Genomic DNA, 23,359 nt, shown 5'->3' with positions numbered 1-23,359 from the left:
TGGCTGCACTAAAGAGGTGCAGGATAAGACGTGGAAATGAAGCCCGAGACAGACTGGAGACACAACCTTAGCATAATAGAAAGGCATGGCTTCTCATCCAGCTTCATCATACGGTATTTTGCAGCCTTAGTTCTCTTGCTGTTGAAAGCAAACTGATGATTGTCATTGGTGAATGATAGCGATGTAAATGAAACAAGCTGGCTACTGTGAATAAGTATGCATAGTTTAATATATAGACAATGTCCATTGGTTACAGTAATTTGGTAATTTATACAACACACACACTCACACGGAATATTCCATGCATATTTTAGATCATGGCATTTGTTTGCTGTCCTTGTAATCTCCTTGCATCTGGCCTTGTAACACAGCATGTTTGTATTTCACAAGAAATGTGTTATGTTGCGCATCCAGTAAAAGCACATCATTTCTACAGAGCCACGTTATAGCTGTCCCCTGGGGGTGAATTTAATTTGTTGCCCTCTGCAGTACACGCTGCTTTTAGTGGTTTGCAGCTACAATTTCTGATTAGTATTAAAATAGATATTGTGGCTCCGGACCTCACAACAATAAAGCCATGAATTATATTTGCTTTCTGTTTCAGCTGCATCTTACATGTCTGTCTTCATACTCGTTTGTTTACATCTGACAAATAACACCAGCAATAATGGACTATATCACTTCTGTTGTAAAGGAAAGATAGTATTCATGACGAGACACGGGCCCCAGCATGGTTTACAATGAGAGGCTTAAAACCTGAATGATCTTTCTGCAGCTGATTCCTTTTTACTCTTTTCTTCTGAGTCTATTTATTTAGCTTCTGCTGGTTGGAATCAAGGGTCCTGTTTTCAATTTTCAAAAGAAGCACTCGAAATCTTATATTATATGTGTATCTTTATTAGATCAGTGAGCATGCTTCCCTCCTCTGTACACACAGCCTCACCCTGTTGTGCTTTCTTTCAATAAATTTCGATTTAAACAAAAACATTAAATGTAGATTCATGAAACAGATACATGAAAATAAAATGACAGAGAAACGCAAAAGTTCTCGTTAGAGTTTTCTGTGAACAGCGGACAATATGAGGAAGGGATAATTAATGGTAATAACTGCCCTCTCCAGCTGGGAGGAGCTGATATTAGCTATATACCCAGCTCAAAGCTAATGTATTTACAAGGCTCAGAAGTCCATCTAAGCACATTTTATACCTGCTGACACCTCAGTTGTGTTTGTCCACAGTTGGGTCTATGGGAAAGGTCCTCTGCAAAGTTAATAAAGAACCTTGCCCAACTCCTACACTGATCGATTTTAAGCTTAAGATGCTCACTTCTTTTTCCTGAAGGGGAGTCTTTTCAGTGTTCTCATTTAATTTCAGCTGCATTAATTTTGCTGCAGCATCTAATGTTTCATTGAGTGACTGATCGAGGAGAGCTTAAGAGTTCTTCAGGGGCAGCTTATTGCAGGCTCAGGGAGTTCATTGACCATCACCAGCACAATATATCTAAACGAGATTTGGCCAGAAGGCGAGCTGAGGAAAAATGTACATTGAAGAGGCTGCTCAAAAAACAAACTGTGAGAAAGAACTTTTGGAGTCTGGTCTATTCCTTTTCATGGTAGTTGGTCAATAAATGTATGCTCCTTTTCCCAAAGTGCCAATGGGAAATCTAAAAGTCTTTAGAGACCCATTTGTTTAGGTTTTCTGGTTTAATAACCGATATCAAGGCCAAAATTTCAGTGTTTTCCCAGCAATTATTGTTTACAAATGTGTATTACAAAAAGAAAAGAAAAATGTATCTCAGCATCAGACAGTATGGTTTAGGCAATTGCAATCCTTTTGCAGTGTTTATTTACATGCTACCAAAGTCTATTCAAATGTGATTGGTCAATAGAAATCAGGGCACAGAAGCCAGAAAGCTTACAATACAAAATATATTTTCCCTTGCCTAGATGCTATGTCTTCCACTGTGAAGATTTGCAGCTTGCTTGTGCCTTTTACATAATTTAAGTCTAGTCTTGGCTAAATCAGGTTATCTGAAGGCATCACTTTGGTCTCACTTTGATCACTGTGGAGCAGTTGATACATTGGTTATATCTGGAATAAAAAGTAATATAATTCTAAAAATTATTAATATGCAAATCAGAAAACAGTCATTGTCAGATTTACCTCACAGTCATTTAAAATGAATCCAACAAATGATCAAATGTAAAACAAATGACTAGTCTTTAGATCTCCTCCATCTAGGTCAGCTTTTCCTGAAATATGCCATTTCCTGATTTTGTGTTGCTGGTCTTTTATTCTTTTATGTAAACTGACAGCCTTCTATGTCTTGCTGCACTCTGTTTCTGTTACTAACATGCTAAATTTGGCCAAGGCAGCTTCTAGAGACAATAGCCAAATGTGGCCACGAGATAGCAGTAATTTACAGAAAGGATGCAAACATGCAACAAAATGCACGGAGAGCTTTACGGAGAGAGGTTGCTAAAAGGTTTATGTTTTAATTAACACATGTTTTTAAATTTCCCTGAGCAAGCACTGCTAGCCTTGCTTGCCCTGGCAAAATGTATTGCTCTAAACAATTTTAAACAAGCGTTGAATAAATTGAGCATATAAAAATGCAATACAGAGAAGGGAAAGAATTCCAGAGTTTACAAGAAAGAAGTATTTTGCACTGCCTACGTATGTTGTGCAAATGATTTTGATGTTGTCAGACAACACCTGCTTTCTGTGCAAACACTGGGCTGTAGATGTCATTGCACTGAAACGTCCACTTGCAGCTTCACTTTTCCCGTTATTCATTCAAAAGGATTAGAAAGAGACAATAGCCTGCTTTCTCTGTGTTATCTTTGGAAGGACTTATGCAGCCCTCACTCTACAGCACTGATGCAGAAGCCAACGAATTTTAATAAGGACACTGTGTGTGTGTGTGTGTGTGTGTGTGTGTGTGTGTGTGTGTGTGTGTGTGTGTGTGTGTGTGTGTGTGTGTGTGTGTGTGTGTGTGTGTGTGTGTGTGTGTGTGTGTGTGTGTCGCCATGGACTTGGAGTTAATACTGAGCTTGAATAATTTTCGACATGTGAGAAGCACTAAGTATGCACCCATGTCTTTGTGTGACATGGTCTCATGTGTGAGAGGAAACAAAAATTGATGCTTCCTATTGGGTTCAAGCACACACTTATGCATGAACACACTCTTCACCAGTGAGGTCCTGACTCACAAACATGTCAAAAGGCTTAACTTGTCTTGGCATAGGCCTCCTCAGCTGTGCAACACTTTGCAGCAGCATGCAGGGTGGGCTCACTTGGTGAAATGTGTCTGCTTGATGTTTGCTTTTCCTCGATGGAGTTCATGAAGGAGCTCAGAGACCAAACAGCAGCTGATGGTGTTTGTTTTGTGGACGTGCTGGCTTTTCTTTATCCAGTTTGGTCAGTAAAACTGGCATGTGCTATTTCATTGGGTGTCTTATTCAGGCTGCCTTGCTGAAAGGTGTAAATGTGTATGTAGAGCAAGAGCATGAAAAGGCATTCTGGAGAAAAAGTTAACTCAGAAAAACAGACTACGGTGATAAAACCTGAGTTTTGAGTGATGCTTATGCACTTCCTATTAACTCCTATATCCTTTCATTACCCATGTTTGCCCTCTCTGCTTGCATTTATATACTCAGGAGAGGCTCCTCTAAAGTGACTAGGTAATTTATTTGGGTATGGGCAGAGGGAAGTGTGTGGGATGGTGATCTCAGGGGAGCCTATGGATTAATGGGTTCAGCTGGATGCAGTAGGTGCTGGAGGCAGGTTCAATAGGTTGAGTTATAACCCAGATTGAAAGAACTGACAATTGTTAAGTGTTGGACCCTCTTCTCATTACATTAAAACATTACATTGACTGTTTACTGATAAAAACAAATGATCTACATATCCTTTTTATCATCTCTGGAGAACATCCAGGAAATGGGTGAAAGCATCTCTGGCTGACTTTTGAATGTTTCTAACCTTGCGTGCAAGTATCAAACAGAAAGTCGGGGTTTTTACAAGAAAATGGTCTATAAAGACATGGGAATGAAACACTGTCCTCATATTGCAGTGTTTAACCAAGGTGCACATAGATGGATAGATAGATGGATAGATGTAAGGGGCAAATAGCTTTTGAGGATGTCCTAAAACAGCTTCATTCCCCAAGTTCCAAATCTATTAAAAAACAAAGTGTCCATAAAGACAGCATAAAATGCAATTAAGTATATAACTGGTTAGATTAATGAAGCTTTTCCTGCCTCTGATAGTAATCCAAGTGCTAAAACACAGAGCAGTGGTTGCGTGGTCGCTTACAGCCATTTGCATGTATCTTTCCTCTGAGTTTTGTTGTTTTTGTTGTTGTTGTATTAATTAATATCAATATCAGCCAAAAGTGGGAGGGTTGCTTGACACACATGGCACCAATAAGTTTTGTGGTTGTTCATGATTATTAATTGTCTCCATTATTGAGACAGGATGAGTAAAGGATAGCAAATGGCTATTATGGATAGCTCATCTGTCACACAGATAGTCATAGAGTCATAGAACCTATAGCATATCCTTTGTATACCATACGTACCTTTTACATGTGGTTTACATAGTACCTGTTCCTGCTTCCATGTAAGCTGTCGTTATTGGATATGTTGCTAAACAGTACGCAAACGCTGTAATGTTTAAAATATATGGAAACATAGGAAAATGCAGTAGGAATTTAGGATATTGTAGTTAAGATAAGTCATCATTAGATAGTGACTATTTTTATTGTTTCCAAAATTAAAAATTTAGAAGAAAAGATACAGTCAGTTAAAAACAATCAGCATATTTGTGGTGATGAATACTAATTAGTAGAGGCACATCATCTAAAATCAGTACTTACTTCACGGTGCAGATTTACAGGAGCCAGCTTCAATATTATTCATTAATCCATAGAAAAAGTCTATGGCATCACCCTCTCTGTGGATTGTGCTTATTATATGGCATGACCCTGAATTTTATTTGTTTTTTTGTTCTTGGAGATACAGACATACACAAAACAGACACAATACACAAATTATACAAACTATACACAAAATATAGTCAGTTATATTAAATTTTGAACATACTGAGTCCATGGCCAGTGTCTGACATGACAGTGGTAATAAACCCCTAAATTGAATTTCCATCATCCCTTTGAAACTAAAAGCAAAGTTACGTACGAGAAATGGCGGATGAGCTCCATCTTAGTCCTTCTATGTGACATGATCTATGAGCCTATGATATGAGGTGATGTGGATACATATGTACCTGTATAGTTTTCTGAAAAGATCCCATAATGTATGTACATCAAGATATATGTGCAGTGCCTTTAAAGTGCTTCTGGATGTAAATGACCTGGTGTGATGAATAGCACGATACAGCCGCAGTGAGTTATCTGAGCCTTGTTTGAATCAGGACAGAATGAATCAACACATTATGTGTACATTATGTAAATGTTTGCTGGTTTGGTTAATGGAGGTAAAGCCAGTTCATGACTGCCCATTACTCTTTCAAGGACTCGCTCTAGGGAGGGGCCCTTAATCAGAGTAGTGAAGTCAACCTCATCTCTTGGCTTTGTTTTTCTCGCCATCAGGAGCTTAAAACATACTGCAGTGTGTTTGTGTTGTGTATGCTAATGTGATTATCCCTTGTAGAATTTCATTCTGATCTGCTTTTTGTTTTTTAACATCTCTCTGGGTGAGGAGAAGGCAACAGATGACAGCTAGCTGTTTATCTTACAGCCATCGTTTATGGAAACATTAAAAAAACAAAACAGTTAAAAGACCTAAATATAAAGTTAAAAAATCAACATGATAATTATGTTACCTTGGATTCATTTTTTTGAGTCAATAGAACTCTTTTTTTATTCATCCTGTGAATAACGTAATGTTGTCTGCAGGGACGGACATTGTTATTTGTCATTAAGGCAGTAAAAGATCAATCTGAAATGTAAAAAAAAACAAAAAAAACTAACGACTATGTGCTTCCGAAAGGATTTGACTTCACAAGATGCTCATTTCTGAATGCTTTTGGATTTGATACTCCTACCATAGGGATGGGTATCGAAAACCGGTTCTTGTTGAGAACTGGTTCCCACTGTTTCAATTCCCTGGAATCGTTTGCCATTTTTGCAAACGATTCCCTTATCGATTCCAGTCGCTCCGAATGACGTCACCACGTTGTGTCATTTACCTGGCAGGAAACACGGCGCGTAAGCGGCTCAAACGCTCAAAAGTTTGGTTATACCTTATGAGAACGGATGACAACAGGGCAACTTGCAATACTTGCAAAGTAGATATTTCATTTAAGGGAGGAAACACTACGAATATGCAAAAGCATTTGCTCACAAAACACGTGATAACCTTAAATGAATATCGTGTTTTTAATTCCACTCCGGACTCGTGAATCTCAACCAGCAGCAGCGGTAGCGTTTGCGCGTCCTCTCCCGTTACTGCGGCAGGTAAATAATCAACTAACAGTGTATATTATGTTAGCGCGATCTGCCTTATTACAAAACCTGCCATTACTGTGCATTTAGGTGACCATGATGAGAGAGACAGACAGAGTCTGGCTGGCTCAGATGCTGGCAGTTCTCGCTGCAGTCTACCGGTAGCGTCTCCTTTCAGGCCAGGATAGACGAATGTCACCGAGCAGTGACTAAGTTTGTGGTAAAAGGCTTGCACCCATTTGCCGCAGCAGATGCTCCCGATTTTCAGTAAGTGAATGTGTTTAATTGTAGGCAGGGACATTACTGGATATTCTTGTGTAATTGCTACTGAATAATTTATGTTATACTTTGTTATTGCTACAGACGAATATTTATTTTATTATTTTACATTTACAATTTTTTTCCTGGGGACCCTGTGACACCCCATTGAAGAGCCGTAGGCTGTGGATCTCTTAAGATCTCACTGTTGGGTTTGTAAGGTCATGTTACTCCTAAATTTCTATCTTATTCAAAGAGAAGATAAAAAACAAAGTTCTGAGCTAATCGACCTTAGTGTTCTCCTTTTTTAAAAAGAATCGATAAAGAATCGAATCGTTAAACAGAATCGAAAACGGAATCGGAATCGTGAAAATCTTATCAATACCCATCCCTAGTGGTCATTATCGGAGATTCAGTGGTTTTTTTCTAATAAAAACATGAAACTTCATGGCGTGATACTTTAGCACAAGTATGCATGTGATTAAGTGCTGTGGCTTAGATAGTTAATAACTGAGTAATTTTTTTCCAACAAACAAACTAAAGGTCAGTTGAAATCCATATCTCCTCAGTTAGCCCAACCAATAGTTTCTAAGAATAATACCTATTCAGATATATCCATGTATCATGATATTTGATGTATCATGATATTTGATGTAAAAATCCAAAATGAAATACATAAATAGGAATATCTCTGTTTTTTAGCTGGAATATCATATTTCCCTAGTGTTGGATCAATATATATCCAATATACAACAAATCCTAATAGTAATAATGTTCTTCTTGGGCTCGCAAATAGAGGTCACATTGATTTATTTTGCTTTATTCAGTGCTCTTTCATTTGTCTGAAATAGTCATTTGTCTTCCCCAACAAATACATACATGTCGCCTACAACATGTCTTAAAAGCGGCATTTACTGCTTTACTTGAATAAGCTTTTTATTTTTTCAACTTCTTTGTTGCTGTCCAACTACTGCTACCATGCTCTACTTTTTTTTTTTTATTTAGAGAACATGCTTTCAAATCATCGTTCACAAAAGATGTACCTTCCTTGGGTGTCCAAACCGAACACAGGAGAAGGTCATTAGGCTCAAACCAGAAAAGAACTCCATCATGTCACTGATGCTTTGCCTCCAACTCTAATGGTGGCTTTCTAGGTGTTGTTGTTTAGATCAGTGGTCTGTGGCCTGCTTGTTTTCCTTGGGAGATGAATTAGAGAGGAGATGGGCTGAGGCAGATGCCAGTGTCTAAGGGAGAGGATGAAGAGGAGATTCATTACTCCTTACCCCCCCAACACACATACAAACACAAACACTGCTCACACAGAGCAGAAATAGGCCTCATTATTTCCCCATTTCCATCACCGGGAGGAAGTGAGGGGTTGCAGCCCTTTCAGTCAGGCTGCTGACATATGCCCCTCCATTTATCACACGCAATGTCCACGAGTACATAGAACAAACAGGCGCTGGTCTTACACCTACAGACATGACAGCGCAGCGCAGCATAATTGGAAAAGCATTGTCTCTAAGGGACATCGAGTTGTAGCGTTCTTTAGATTCTCTCTTCAAGCAACAGTTTAAATAGCACAGTTAAAATGAACGATGGCTTTTTTCTTGCTGGAGGAAAACTGCATCTTCTCTGTAAACTTAACCATAATCTGTTTTCAGAGCTTTGACTTCAAGCTATGCAGCGTTTATAAATAAGCTCTTATAGAAAATAAAAATAGATTTTTTTTCACCATCATGCTACATTATCAAAATCTATATATCTATATTCACTTAGGCTGCACTGCTACTTCAACTGGCAGTAATTATACTTAACCAGACCCGATGACTGTGGCCTGAAAGACCATTACTTTGATACCTAATGTATATCCTATGATGACTCAAGATAGAGAGAAAAAGACTGAGCGCATATGTAGCCTAAGGCAGAATGGTAGCCAGTAAGGGACATTTCATAGAGAAAGTGAGAGGAAAGCCACTTCCTCCCTGTCCCCTAGTACAAATTTAATTTCAAATAAACGCAGAGATGTTGAAATACTTAATGAATAATTCAGTGCTTGTTAGTCAGTGCCACAGAGGCATGCCAAAGAAGTGCCATGGCAAGGGTGGTGTGTTGCCCTTTATAAGCCTTAACCCTGCATGTCTAGCTGGGTTAATGTTCCTGGCAGAGACAGCAGTGAAGCAGCTATAAACCCCCCAATGTCAAAGATGTGCCCCTTCACAGTTTAATAAAACAGCTGTTGTGACCGCCAATAACTGACCTACTGATTATATTTCATTTCAAATATTCCTATAGTCCCATAGTGGCGTAAAATAGCACACATAAAGCTATCTGACCTAATGAACCTAATGAAGTGTTTTTATTACAAATGAGTTTTAGATATTTATTACTGTTCTTCAGATGGAATCACAACAAAACCTGCTATTTATTTGTAAGTATTGATAATTATTATTTTTTATAAAGCACTTTTCTAAAAGTTACAAAGAGGTTCACAGAAGGAAAAATGTTTTAAAAAGTCTGAGACATGGATAAAAGAAAATAAGATAAATAGTAAGAATGTACAAGAAAATTAAAACCAACATTGCCATCTATCAGACGGTTGTGAAAGCTATAAAAACGTTTTTAAAAGAAACTAAAAAGACAATAAAGAAGTCGACATTGTGACTTGACTGGCCAGACTGTTCACAGTTTGAGAGCTCTAATGATAAAGGCCTGCTGATCTTTGTTTACTTGCTGAAACTTTAGAATAACCAGCAGCCCAGATGTAAGTAAGTGCCAGACACATGGGAGACTAACAAGTTCTTCATATAATTGGCAGCAAGCCTATTTTGCCTATTTAATTCTTTAAAAGTCATTATTATTATTATTCTCATATTTCTAGGTGCCAGTTACAATCCAGGCAAAAATGTTTTAAATGAACTGACGTCAATTAAGTGAGTTGTGACTGATGCTGTCAAGGCAGAAAAAGAAATAAAAGAACACATGACCTTATGTACGTCATTAGCAAACAAGAATGGTCTAATTTTTAAATTTTATTTAAGCTGAAAGTATTTTTTTTTTAAATATAAATCAAAATGGTAAATGTCACTGACATTCATTTCAGAAATGGCTTATTAGATGTGTTTTCAAAAGTGTGTTTTTAAATTTTCTGGCTTTACTGGCTTTGACTTTAAACACTTGATTTTTAATAAATTTATTAAAAGTTCTTTAAATGGATGTCACAATAGAAGTCAAAGGTTTGACTTAAATGGAAAAAACCCTGAAATTTAAATTGGTACCCATAGTTGTGTGTGACATATTTGCACTGTTATTAATCCTCTGCATCAATGCAAATGCACCTGTATGCTTTCACGCTGAAGATACTCGGTGATAAGATTGTTATTGTTCTTGCTCTATAAAGTGAACATGAAGTTAATGTTACAGCCTGTTTATCAGTAAGACTAAAGACAGGAAAAAGCGAGTCTATTTCTATAACACAGTCGATAACAACAATTTTATGCTGCCCAAACAAATCTCAAGCTAAACAGGAGGAAGCCTTCATGCCTTAATGAGATAAAGTATTTTGTAGATTATCCTATCGTTTTTCTGCACAATGGACAAAGTCAGAGCATAATTTTTTCCCAAACATTTTAGGAGAATCACTGGTTTATCGCAGAGAGCACAAAAGGCAGAGTTTGCATGTCATTAGTTGATAAAAATCCCCCCCACAAAGAACTCACCAGAATAGTAAATCTTTAATGTATATATTTACTTTTACCTCTTTTAGTTTGCTCTACAGCTTTACAAGTTGAAATAATATTACATCTTTGCCACTATTGTGTGTAATAAGTGTGAGTTTTAACAATACATTCACAGGGCTAAAGTTTGGCTATTAGCAGGAATTTAGCTGTCAGCAGCAGTTTTACAGATCTGATGTAGATTCATTTCTACAAAGACACAATAGACAATTCTGAAAGTGAGGAATTAATTTTTTTTAAACATGTATTCTTTTTTTAAATTTTAATCCTAGCCTCACATTTCAGATAGTTGCTAAAGGAGCAAGGGTTGTGTAAGAATAACCAAAACACCTGTTGAAATAACTCACAACTATTAAGCATTAATAAGTAACACGGCAAGTCAGAAAGACTTATGAAAGAAATATGGTAGCGGTTCACCTGTTTGAGAAAGACTGTGTGGGCAACTAGTTCAGAATAACTATTTGGGCAAATGATGAAGCCAAAAGCCATCAGTCAGTCGGTAATGTTGTTCTGTTTGCTACAAGTGTTGCAGGAGCTTTAACTCGTTATGATTTTATTTTCTTTACCTACCTGAAAAGTAGTTAAAGTTGTGCCAGAAAGTTTAACTCTGCTTCTAATGCATTTATGGATTCCATAATCTACAGTACATAATATGATGAGATGTCTTTGTACACAACAAGCAAGGCCAACAACCAGTACTGAATGACTGTGACCTGCCCTCAGGGAGACCTTCATTAAAAGATGAATAACCAGCACATTCTGTGGTGGAAATCATTATGTGGGCTCAAGGACTGTCATTGAATGCATATTGCTGCAGAACTGAGAAAGTACAAATTATATCTGCCATATGAAAAAAAGAAATTGAATAAACTGGAACCAGAAATACCTCTGCCCTCTTTAAATGCAACTTGCACAATGGTCTGCTGAATATGTTGAGGGAACATTGGCCAAGCAGACATCACTCCACCCTCATGTTTAGCCAAATAAAAAAGGAACCTACGCAGCCTCATCTTATCACTGTGCACTGCAGCTAGTAAAGTATACATATAACAAGCCATAAACTGTCACAACAGCCTTTAGATATTTAACATCACTGGAAATCTAGCCATGTGGGTATTACGCTTCTGACTGACTCTCATTTTGCAGTGTGTCCACTCACTGTTTCTTTGTTTCTCGGCACAGAAATGTGTATGCCACACCATCGCGTCTGAACGAGTTTCTCAGTGGATTCTCTCCTCTCCCTCCTTTCATCCCCCCGACAGCACTGAGAGCAGAGCAGCACATGAAACTGCTCACGCTCATATCTCATGTCTCAGAGAATGATATTCAGTTTACTGAGATATCTCTGCTACACAGGCGCCGTCGTCAGAGTGGACTTATTGCAGAAATAGATGCATCATGCCCTCAGCCTCCCGCCAAACTCATCCATCCGCCTCGACAATCACGCTTTAGTGTGAAGCAACAGATGACACCAAATAGATACAGTTAGCAGGAGGTAGTTATTGTGGAGTGTAGCCATGAGATAGAGGTCACTATTGCCGAGGGTTTGAGAGATGGAGGGAAAGGAAATGTTCTGACAATAAATTACATGCTGGATTCACATATTCCATCAGAGGCTTCTGCATGAGATGAATGTTATATATCACTAAAGTGGGTTATTAACCTTGTGACCCACGTAAATGAAATGCAATAAAGTGCATCATTCAGCAAACAGTAATTACAAACCATCTATATCATGGTGTATTTGGGCTCACTTATTTGATGTGTGTTTACACATAACAGTGCATATTGTCAACAATTTTAGATCTTTGTGCGCTATATTTATCCCAAGCGTAACACATTAGCCTGAGAATATTACAGAAATTTCATGTAGAGTCCTCCGTGCCCATAGTTTCAGTTTATTGTTATTAATCTAAGGGATTAAGGGAAAAAAGGGCCCTCGCGGGTATTAAAAAATCTTGCTATGCACATGAACAAAGACATGAATACTTGATGGACATTAAATCAGGTGGCAGACTCATTCTCAGCAACCACTCTTACTGTCTAAAGACCAAGTTTATGACTTAGATAAATGTCAGGATAACTTTATTGTTTTTTCTTTTGTTTTAGATTGTTTTGTTTCTGGGGGATTTTTTTAGGATTACTTGTCCAAATTTGTTTTTAAAAAAAAGGGGGATTGCCATTAATTCAGACCCGGAAACAGTCCTCCTTAGAACAGTCCATTAATCCTATATCTTTCTAGCCAAGCCTTTTTTTTCCTCTTTCTTTTGTTTCTGTTAGTTTCTGACCTCGACCCCACTCCCACCCATCTCTTGCACTTGCTCACGGTCCCTTGGCACAAAATAAAAGCAAAGAGCTTGTCAGTGACATAAGAGAGCTGTTTTCACTCATGAAAGACATTTCACAAATGTCATTCAGGTCAGCAGCTCCCGCTGGTAATCATGCTGGGACAGTGATTAGGTGAAATTAATCGCCACCCTCTGTTGCTCATGGCTGACAGCCCGGAAGCCTGATAGGCTCTCTCTTCTCAGGTGACTTTGGCAAGTCAGGTGGAGAGGGTGAAAGACATCAAAGCCAAGAAGAAATAGACAAACCCACGTTAGATTAGCACCCAGGAGACAGCACTGAAAAAGTGTGCGTCTGTGTGTGGCATGTTGGTGTAGGTGGAGTGGGGCAATACGTGTGTTTTCATGTAGGTGTCTGCCTTTTTTTGGCAGTGGGTAAGTGGGGGGGGACATGAAAGGGAAGCAGCCATGGTTTGATGTGATAATGAAGTGACTTCTTTAGTCTTCAATTTCTCTTTTATCCAAACCACTCACTTGTGCCTATTTGTCCAACAAATGTTTTGGTATAAACCGAGATAAACCGAGCGTTGTACCCTTTTATGCTCGTCTTGTGAGACTTCCACTGCCTCGCATGCACATTGCATCTAACGTTTGCACTTTTGTGCATCATGCTGCCTCCCCCGCCTCCCATTACAGAGAAACCCAGAGTTTGGAGACTTGTCATGGCTGATAGAGGTGAGCGGGAGTGATGCTACGGTTAGTGCGCTAGAGCGTTTAGCTGTACATGGGCAGATTTACCGGCCTGTGAACCCATAAACCTGCAATTACAAACCCTAACAACTCTGGCGCAGACTGCTTGTACACCGCAGTTTTCCTGTGGGCTCTGGGATTTAAGCTTCACAATCAGTCAAGCGTGACTTCAGAAGCTAATTGCACAAGAGTGACATGCACACACACACACACATGCACAATCCTTACGGGGGGAGAAAAAAAATGATGGTGGAGGTGGAATTTTGTTTGAAATTCATCAAATTTTAATCCACTGCGTGCATTTCCATATTTCCATATTTATCTCTTTGCGCTCCTAGCATCCACTCCTTCTCTGCATATCATTTCAGCCCTATTTATAGCTCAAACTGCTCCTTACCTAATATACACATATACAGGCACTTTCGTTGTCACCAAGTAAAAAAAAAAAGGCATCCTCCTATCAGGTCCAATGTTCAATGACACATGTATCCCAAGGTAGATAGAGCTGTCAATGAATCACTCCATTCCTGCCGCAGTTGGTAAACTGACTGTTTGTAGCAGGAAACGGATGAGGCAGACGCTGGGTAGAGTCAGAGATAAGATGTAGGATTCATACTCTTCTTCTCCTCTCTATAATGAATCAGTGTATTTACTTAGAGCAATCTGCTCCTCTAAAATGGCCCTGCAATTGCTCTGTCTTCTCTAGAGCGTTATCACCCCCCTCTCCTGCTTTTTTTTCCCTCCCCACCCCTCCAAAGGTAATTGCTCTTACCTGAGACACTGTAATGGATCCTGGATGAAGTATTGACCGCTGCTAGATTTTGATTAAGGGGCTGTAGGGCAGAACATGTCTTTAATGAAACCGAGGAATCAGCATTCTCTGGTTGGTGTGTCCAGGAGGGATGCTGTGGCCCACAGCCCTTTGATTAGGACCTGATCCTTTGCAAATCCAGGGGTGGGCCAAAGCTGCAGAATTAAAAGGAATGAATTTATCCATTAACGATACCTAAAGCATGTGTAGTTTTTCTCTAGAGGCTTATAATCATTAAATATTTGGGTATTTACCGTGAGCAGTTTGCTTGCTTTTTTGCTCACACATTAAAACACCAGCTCAGTCATCCACCTTGTTGCACATTGGCTGATACACTAACTCCCCCATCAACACCCTCAATCATATCCCCCCTCATAGGTCACTCGTTATCAGTTAGAATTTTAAGGATGAAGAATAACTTGCGTGGGTGTCTCTCATCCTTTCCTTAAATTGCCTCATTTTTTTTCTTTTCTTTTTTTTTTTTTTTGCTCATGAAAAAACTGATTGCATCTCGGATGGAGATGAAAGGGAAACAGCTAGCTCCCCACGTTCTTTAAGCGTGCAAATGGACATAATCTAAAAGGCGAGTATTAGCATGCTAAAAGACACCACAGCTATGATGAACACCATTTGCCAAGGCTTAATGCGATAGCCGGGTAAGATGATTAACTTTGAATCCATTTAATCAACAACAGGCACTTTCTCAAATAACCAACTGTCTGGTATTGGGGTAAAACTTCCTTCAGATCTGTCAGGGAATGGGTAGAGTAACAGATGTGTCAAATCACAGAGTGCCTGAATGAGATCAGAGGCCAGCCAAACAGTGTTCTTTGAAGTGATGGACATCAAACATCATTTTGTGCACAGTATTTGTCATCCTCTCTCGTCTTTGAAGCTCACAATGGAGTGCGACTTGGAGCACAGAGCAGCTCGATTTGACTGGGAAGTCAATGTGCCCTTGGGCGGCATCCTATTGACTTAAACAGTTCAGGTAGTGGGCTTCTCACCTCCTTTCTCACGTTGACCTCCGAGTCCATGCAGATTGCTGGCTCCCCCTAATGCAATGAGAATTCTGACCCCTTCACTCAGACCTCTAACCACAATCAAGAAGTGCGTATTGTGAGCGATTATAGTTGTGATTGCTGTTACGGTACAGATTTGTTATTGCTACAGCATCCTGGAAAATATAGTGTGTGAATGTGAGAGTGAATGAATAGTAGAATTGTAAAGCGTGTTGAGTGTCTAGAAAAGCGCTATATAAATGCAATCCATTATTGTGTGTGTGTGTGTGTGTATGTATATATATATATATATATATATATATATATATATATATATATATATATATATATATATATATATATATATATATATATATATATATATAGGAAATATTTTAACATATTGATCTATAGATTTGTTGTTTAGTGAAAAATGGGAAAGTGTTTATTAATGCCTTCCTCCTCTGTGTGTGTGTGGGATCCTTTCACAGACCTTGATGACCCGGTGGTGACAGTGCACCAGAGTATAGGAGAAGCTAAGGAACAGTTCTACTATGAGAGGACTGTATTCCTGCGCTGTGTGGCTAACTCCAACCCGCCTGTCCGCTACAGCTGGCATCGTGGGAGAGAGGTCCTGACGCAAGGCTCAGACAAGGGTGTGGAGATCTATGAGCCATTTTTCACACAGGTAAGTCGACAGGAACGTGATTTGAATGAATATCTCAAATTAAAATGAATGGCACATGTAGAGAAAGTTGATCTATTTTAAAGGTCTAAAAGAAGGACATGGTATGACCAAGAATTACGAAACAAATGTAATAGCCAAGACAACAAATTCATCAACAAAGTGTTTGCAAATGTCAAGAAAGACTTCCACGGCGCCTTCCTATGTGACACCATGTGGACATGGCTCGCGGGTTATCCGCCATATTGGACGTGATACAACCATTGGTTACTAGGGAAACGTGCTTTCTGATTAATTAGCCGTGGCTCCTATGGGGTTGGCTGTCACTCGTGACTGCTTTGGTTGCTAGCAGGTTGTCTGTTGATTTTCATGCTTTTCTGCAAATATTTGCTAATTACTAGCTGAGTGATAGTACAACTTGATAAAGTGCGACATGAACTTGAAATGGACGGGGTTTACATTCTCAGTCAAAGTTATGATTTAGTGCTGATCCCTTCTTACAAAAGGTGATACTTTTACCTTGAAGACAACATTTCTGGTGTTGCATTTTTAAAGAGACAGCAGAACTTGCTGTACGAAGAACGACTTTATTGCTTGACCAACGCTCGACAAGTCCACCACTTCCATTAAAAACATGATCACAGCAATATCCTCGTGACCAAAGCGAACGCAAGGAGGCTTTTTTCTTAACCAGCTGGAGAACATATGTTTTTCCATAGTGACAGGTGGTTGTCACGGGTCTGTCAGCCTTTATGATTGAGGATTTTGCATTTTTTGCATTTTTCCCAGCAACTGACGCAACCTCCAGCAACCACTTAAAACTGCTCGGGTTGCCAGATGCTCACAGACCAGTCTGTAGATTTGTCTGACATTGCCACCATCATCATAACACATCAAGATGGGTTCAAGTTTCCAACCATGACTCCACAGCCGTCTTTTTTTACTGACTGTTGTCTAATGTTGTTAGCATTTGAATGTGAACCTTTGGTAAAAGTCTTTGAATTCTGTTTTGCCTAACCTGTCATTAAGACATGCACCTTGTGCCCTCCCCCAGAGACTACAAAGAAAGAACAAATAGGCTGATACCGTACAGAGGATCTGAAACCATTTAATAACCTTCTGAAGGCAAAGCACAAGCTCTGTTTATCAGGTGCTAAATTAGCTGAAACTCTGTCTCACAGCGTGCTCTCATATTTATTTAGCGATCCACTCATGACCAGAATTAAGTCGCAGCTGTGGCACCTTCATGTGTGTGTGTGCTGTTTGTTTAACCATGGGAAGGCAAAAGAAATTCCAACAAACATTTTCATTATAAATCAAGCAGTTTTGGAAAACACCAACAAACAAAAAAAGGCTTGGAATTCTCCAGAAATTCCCACAGTATATTACTCTCTCACCATGGGACCACGTTTTGGTTTCAGTTGCAATAAACAGAAAGAGCAAAGTATTATTTTTGCCATCAGATGTGAAGCTTCATTGCACTCCATGAATTACGCAATGGCCTTTATTACGAATATAAATGGGCTTTCGAAAAAAAAAAAAAAAAAAAAGCCCTGCACCTAAAGTAAACCATCTTTCTTAGCAGTGCCATTATTAATATCGGAAATGCACTGTATTATTGCATATTGTGGCATATTTTTAAAGGTACTGCAAAGCTTTAAAACTGATGCATACACATACAAATGTAAATCATGATATATCTTGACCTCATTTAACAATGCGTTAACAAACCCAACATCACACTGTCACAACAGCCGCACACCCTTTCTGCATTTTTTTTTAGCGAGATGAGTAAGAGGCAGTTGCTAATTACCGAATCAACGCAGCACGTTGTCACGTAATTATAGTGTTTCTATTTGATTTAGGTGATTTGATTATGTATTGGCAATAACATTATTGTTGTGGCTATTTGTTATAAAACCCTGCTGCATACCTTAGAGTGCAGTACCAGCCTCACTAACCCAGTTTCATGAGTTACATGCATATTAAGGATTTGCAGATGCTGAAAGGCTGCGGAAAGACTTTTCTTCACAAATCAGTTCTTTCAGATGATCAAGTGGATTTTCTTTACAGTCTGAAAATTGAGAAGCTTTGTTCCAAAATGGATTTTGTGCAGTCAACAAAGAACTGATTGAGATTGTTCAGCCACTTGTGAGGGAATTGTAGTTTTCTTTTTCTTTTTTGTTTAATTGATCGAATTGGATGTGAGTTGTATGTGGAATGGAGCGTCTGAGAGAATACAAAACTATGACAAAGAGAAAAAGACATCTGAGAGGGGAAAAGAGGCTTAAGAAGTGGCAAGAGGAAAAGAAAAAAGATTAAAAAAAAAAAAAAGTGAAATTGATGTTTGGCCAAATGGAGAAAGATGGCTGGGAACTAATAGAGTGGGTGAAGGAGTCTGAAGACGCTGCACAACCGGGCCCCAAAAGACACTTCTCCCTTCCATCCTGCTCTTCATACCTCTTTGCTCCTTCCCTCGCTCCTTCATCCTGCCCTCTATTAAAGCTTTAATTGGGTCTGAAATTTGAACACAACCCAAAACTCAGAGATTAGCATTACGTGAATCCAACCCCAAATAAATCCTGACTAAACTCCAAGTAATTTGCACATATAAATGGCTAATAACATTATTTTTCAACAATATATTGGAACTTGCCTGAACTCTCTGCAGACTATTCAGGGAATCACTTGTAACTGACCTAAATCAAAGCTGCAGCGTCTCCTTTTGTCTCCTTTTGTCTCCTTTTGTCTCCTTTTCCTTTTTTATCCATGGATTTTTAGTTAAGTTTATCTTTACGACTTCCTTTCTTCACTCTGGCACAATTTTTCCAGCCCAGCAAAATGCTTTATATTCCCACTGATGCTGTAGAAATGCAGGAGTGGCATTTTAAACCAGTTCATAATTAAGCGAGCAGAGGTGTGGCTTTATTGTAGAAACCACGTCCTGCTGTCTGTAACGTTTTCCCTCTGGCCGCAAAACTTTGCCTGCAATGTGTCGAAAATAGCACAATTATCCACTTCATCCATTATTTCTGCTTCAATTTTAGGCTATTAGAATAATTAACACTTATGGATTTGATGTTTTTGTGTGCTATGATATTCTCTTTTTTTAAATGTTACCTTCTATAAAATGACAATAAGCCGTAATGTATCATTTTCTAATTTGTGATGGGCTGTAATATCAGTGTTGGAGTTGCCAAGATGTGGAAAAAAACCTTTGTTTTTTTTGTTTTTTTGCTGTAATTAATTAGGATGCCTACTGCAACCGACTGTTTGTCCAGCTAGCTTATGGAAAAGGTCAGAAAGAAAATCAATTTATTAACTGCTTATTAACATTTACAACCGCAGGCCTAATGTAGTTCACTTCACTTAGATACAATTTGACCAGCAACAAGAATGTGAAATGAGGCTGATAAGACCTTTTTTATTCACATTGTTTGGTGAAAGTTTGCATTATTACTGTATCAGATTTGCAGGTATAAATGTTAGTGTTTCCTGTGAGGAATTAGCAAATTATTTTGATCCGAGTGTCAAGGCTTTTAAGTAGGTAATCAAACAGTCTAGTGGATGATTTATTAATGAATTAAAAAGCTAAAAAGGCAAAAAGTGTCTCAAATGGTTACCACATCTCAGAATGTGGTAACCATTTTTTTGATTCATCTCCCTCAGATATTTTCCCAGAGCCAGTGTCCTGCTGCTTGCATGAAAAATACCCTCAAGTCATTTTTACCACCAAACATCTTAAGCCCAAGTGGTTTCAATTTTAGTTTTTCTTCCTCACAAACATGCAGTTAAAGCATGAAAACAAAGCTAGAGATGCCATATTTTTTAGCTGATAGACACCACACTCCTCCCAAATTTCTATAGACACCTATTAAGTCTCATTCCCAAAGCTGTTTATGTACTTTAGTGTTCAATCTGTCCATCAATATGGCCATCAATCCCTCGGACCACTTTGGTTTAATGGCTTCAACCCCTTGCATTTTCCAAATTGTCTTTCCTACCAGTTGCACCAATTGCATTTTGAATACCTCAGTACCATAGGCATCGTTCCCCTGATATCCGCTTCAAAGCAAAAGTGGTAACGGAAAAATAAAGGAAGCGAAATGTTGGGTCCATGGCTCATCTAATGCAATTAATTTATCCATGAGCCTCACCAGAAATGAAAGGGTGTGAAAGTCGTGAGTGATTGCAGCGTTGTGTGTGCTGCCACAGCATGTGGCTGACTCATCTTTGATTCCCTCCCCAACGCATCCCTGCACCCACACACTGGAGTCAGCCAGATCAAAGATTTACATCCTTATTGTAACATTTCGGGTGGGGCTCATAGTCGACAGGCCCGGTTGGAATCAAACGCACTTTGTCAATGGGCGAGCCATTTCTTTGGAGAGATCCCCTACTGTGCTCATCTGTATTCCTGGAGCTCTGTGGCACAAAATGCTATAGGGCTTTTCACTAGAGAGTAATCCACTCATTGCTGAAAAACATCAGAATCATTTTCATTTAGATTTAACTATCAAATGTCTGAACTCTGTGGCACTTTTTCACCTGCCTTTATTAAAATTACATACATGTTAATAAATATCGACTTTTCTGTGGAGCAATTTGGCCTTTGTAATCTCCTTCCCAGTGCCTATTTTTTTATATTCCTTTCACTTGATTATGTTCATATTTTTGCACACATTTGCATACCAGTGTTGTTTTTTCGTCTGAGCTGCAGGGGGAAACGAAGATTCTGAAGCTGAAGAATCTGCGTCCCCAAGACTACGCTAACTACAGCTGCATCGCCTCTGTCAGAAATGTGTGTGGGATTCCTGACCGCAGTGTTATCTTCAGACTTACCAATAAGACAGGTACTCCACATCATTACTGACTTTTGTGCACAGAAAGCTTATTGCAACTAAATAATTATATCCTAAAAAAAGAAAGATGTAGAAAGAGAAAGATGAACTGTCATGCATTTTCTCAGCTGAGTTATTCTGTAACTGTCATAACTGCCAAAGCCGTCCATCTTCCTCCAGTCTATCATCGATGCTCTCTTTTTCCACAGCATCCCCGTCCATCAAACTGCTGGTAGAGGATCCTATTGTGGTGAATCCAGGACAGACAGTATCCTTGGTTTGCATCACTACTGGAGGTGAGCCACCTCCCATTCTCACCTGGGTCAGCAGTAATGACAGCCTGCCACAAAGAAGTGTGGTGAAGGGCGGCACACTTACGCTTCCGGCCATCACCTCAGATGAGGCGGGGGTCTACAGCTGCGTGGCCAGCAACAATGTGGGAAACCCTGCTAAGAAGTCCACTACCATTGTAGTGCGAGGTGAGAATGCATACCTGCATATAAAAACAATACATAGATCCCAACATAAGATATATATTATTTTTTTGATTATCTAGGTGCAAAAGTATCAAAGTTTATATTTAGAAAATGTGTCTTTCAAGACTTCCATTTTCATTCGGTCGTTAATACTAGCTATGTCTTTAGCCTGGTAAACAGAAACCCACACTCCAACCTTTTTTTACACCATGTCACACTGCTAATGCTAACCCTAAAGCCTGTTCTGCCAATTTTAGAAGCCATACAGAATCCACATACTGAAGACAGGCATCCAGATGGAATCTAAGAATCTGAAAACCCAATAAATTCCTTTTTTTTATTGCAATACCTCCACAACTATAAAAAAAAAAATCCTTAGAGTGTAGATCGAATAATATGGCTAACAGTACCATTCAATACTTTTTTTTATTTTATACCCACAAACCAAACGAAATGCTTGGGGATATTGTGGAAACTTTACGAATGATTTCAAACCAATAAACAATGACAACATATGTGTTTCTTATAACCTGCTGTGCAACCAAATATTGGCTAATTTTTACGGATCCTCATTTTTAAAAATATGCATTTTATTCAGTCTCATGCTGTCTGTCTCTGCTATATTATACACTTTATACCCGTCACTCACACAGCATGCAGCAAAAATGACATCACATCCCCTGGCACAAACCACATTCTGGTGTAACCTCGTGCAGGTCCCGTTGCCGGCATGGTTGGGTTGAACACACAAGAATCCGATTGTGTCGCTTTTCATTGCCATTTCAAAGAAATATCAATGCAGAAGCTCAGAGATTCCCAGCTTATGCAGAGTAAGATGCTGTAACAGCTTGAAAAGATGAGTTTTTGAGAAAATTCTGCAGTAACTTTGCTTTCTGTTTTGACTTCCACTGCTCCAGTACCAGTGCTGATGCACAGGGTTTTTTTGAGTGGCATTAAGTAGAATACTTCAGCAAGTACCCATGCAATCAACACTGGAATGAATGGTGACGAGGCTGTGGTGATCTCACTGGTTGCAACGACATTAATGGGCCCTTTAGTATGCTCAACTAATCTCTTTTCACGAAGTAGCTGTTTCTGACCACACCAGCCAAAGAGGACAATCAAAAAGCCTGTGACTGTTTAATAGTTTATTGGATTGTAGTAATTCATTTGAATTTTAAGTGGGAAAAAGGTATACTATAGCAAATATGTGGACATAAATAGATAAATAAATAACAAATAAAACTAACAAGCCACAGTCCTGAAATAATAGGCAAATTCCCTTTGTGCTGATTGAAAGGAAGAGTTGAAATTTTCTCTGTTTTCTTCATATGTTTATATTAAGTATATTCACAGGCTCGATAGCTTCTGATAAAGAAGTGCGGTTTAAAGTTACAAACCCATCGAACCTTTACTTCAGCTGTGGATAATTTTAAAACAGTCGAGGGCAATTGTCACAGTTTGCCGTGGGAAACTGCGTGGAGTGTGAAGAGTGGACTCAGGTGTAGATATTCTAAAACTCAAACTTAACTGATGATGAGCCGTTTATTAAGGCAGACAGAACAGTAAAAAATAAAGAGGCAAAAACAATGCAAACTAAGCAATAACCTAAACTGGGTAAACTAGAAAGGAAACATGAACTATGAAACTATGGGGCGATCGTGGCTTTAGAGTTTGCAGTTCGTCTTGTAATCGGAAGGTTGCTGGTTCGAGCCCCGGCTCGGACAGTCTCGGTCGTTGTGTCTTTGGGCAAGACACTTCACCTACCGCCTACTGGTGATGGCCTGAGGGGCCGATGGTGCAATATGGCAGCCTCGCTTCTGTCAGTCTGCCCCAGGGCAGCTGTGGCTACAACTGTAGCTGCCTTCACCAGTGTATGAATGTGAGAGTGAATGAATAGTGGTATAAGCGCTTTGAGGGGTCCCGAAAAGCGCTATATAAATGCAATCCATTATTATTAAAAACCCTGGAAAACAGAAAAACAAACAAAACTCTAAACATGGCAATGATGATGAGGCTATATGAAAACCTGAACGCAGGACATGGCATG

General features: G+C 39.1%; 1 protein-coding gene across 2 annotated transcripts in view; it reads left to right on the top strand.

Annotated features, from left to right (window-relative positions):
* The window catches only part of LOC308397668 (MAM domain-containing glycosylphosphatidylinositol anchor protein 2), a 198,237-nt gene that overhangs the window by 89,579 nt on the left and 85,299 nt on the right, over positions 1 to 23,359 (top strand). For both annotated transcript variants that reach the window (XM_080883706.1, XM_080883705.1), the window contains exons 4-6: positions 15,799 to 15,995; positions 20,713 to 20,845; positions 21,043 to 21,312. In XM_080883706.1, the coding sequence (XP_080739832.1) occupies positions 15,799 to 15,995; positions 20,713 to 20,845; positions 21,043 to 21,312 (600 nt within the window). The remainder of the gene's footprint in view (positions 1 to 15,798; positions 15,996 to 20,712; positions 20,846 to 21,042; positions 21,313 to 23,359) is intronic.

Source organism: Rhamphochromis sp. 'chilingali', assembly GCF_963969265.1.
Source record: "Rhamphochromis sp. 'chilingali' genome assembly, chromosome: 5".
In the NCBI taxonomy this organism is placed as follows: Eukaryota; Metazoa; Chordata; class Actinopteri; order Cichliformes; family Cichlidae; genus Rhamphochromis; species Rhamphochromis sp. 'chilingali'.
The sequence above is the reverse complement of the archived record's forward strand: the minus strand, read 5'-3'. Positions and strand labels throughout refer to the sequence as shown.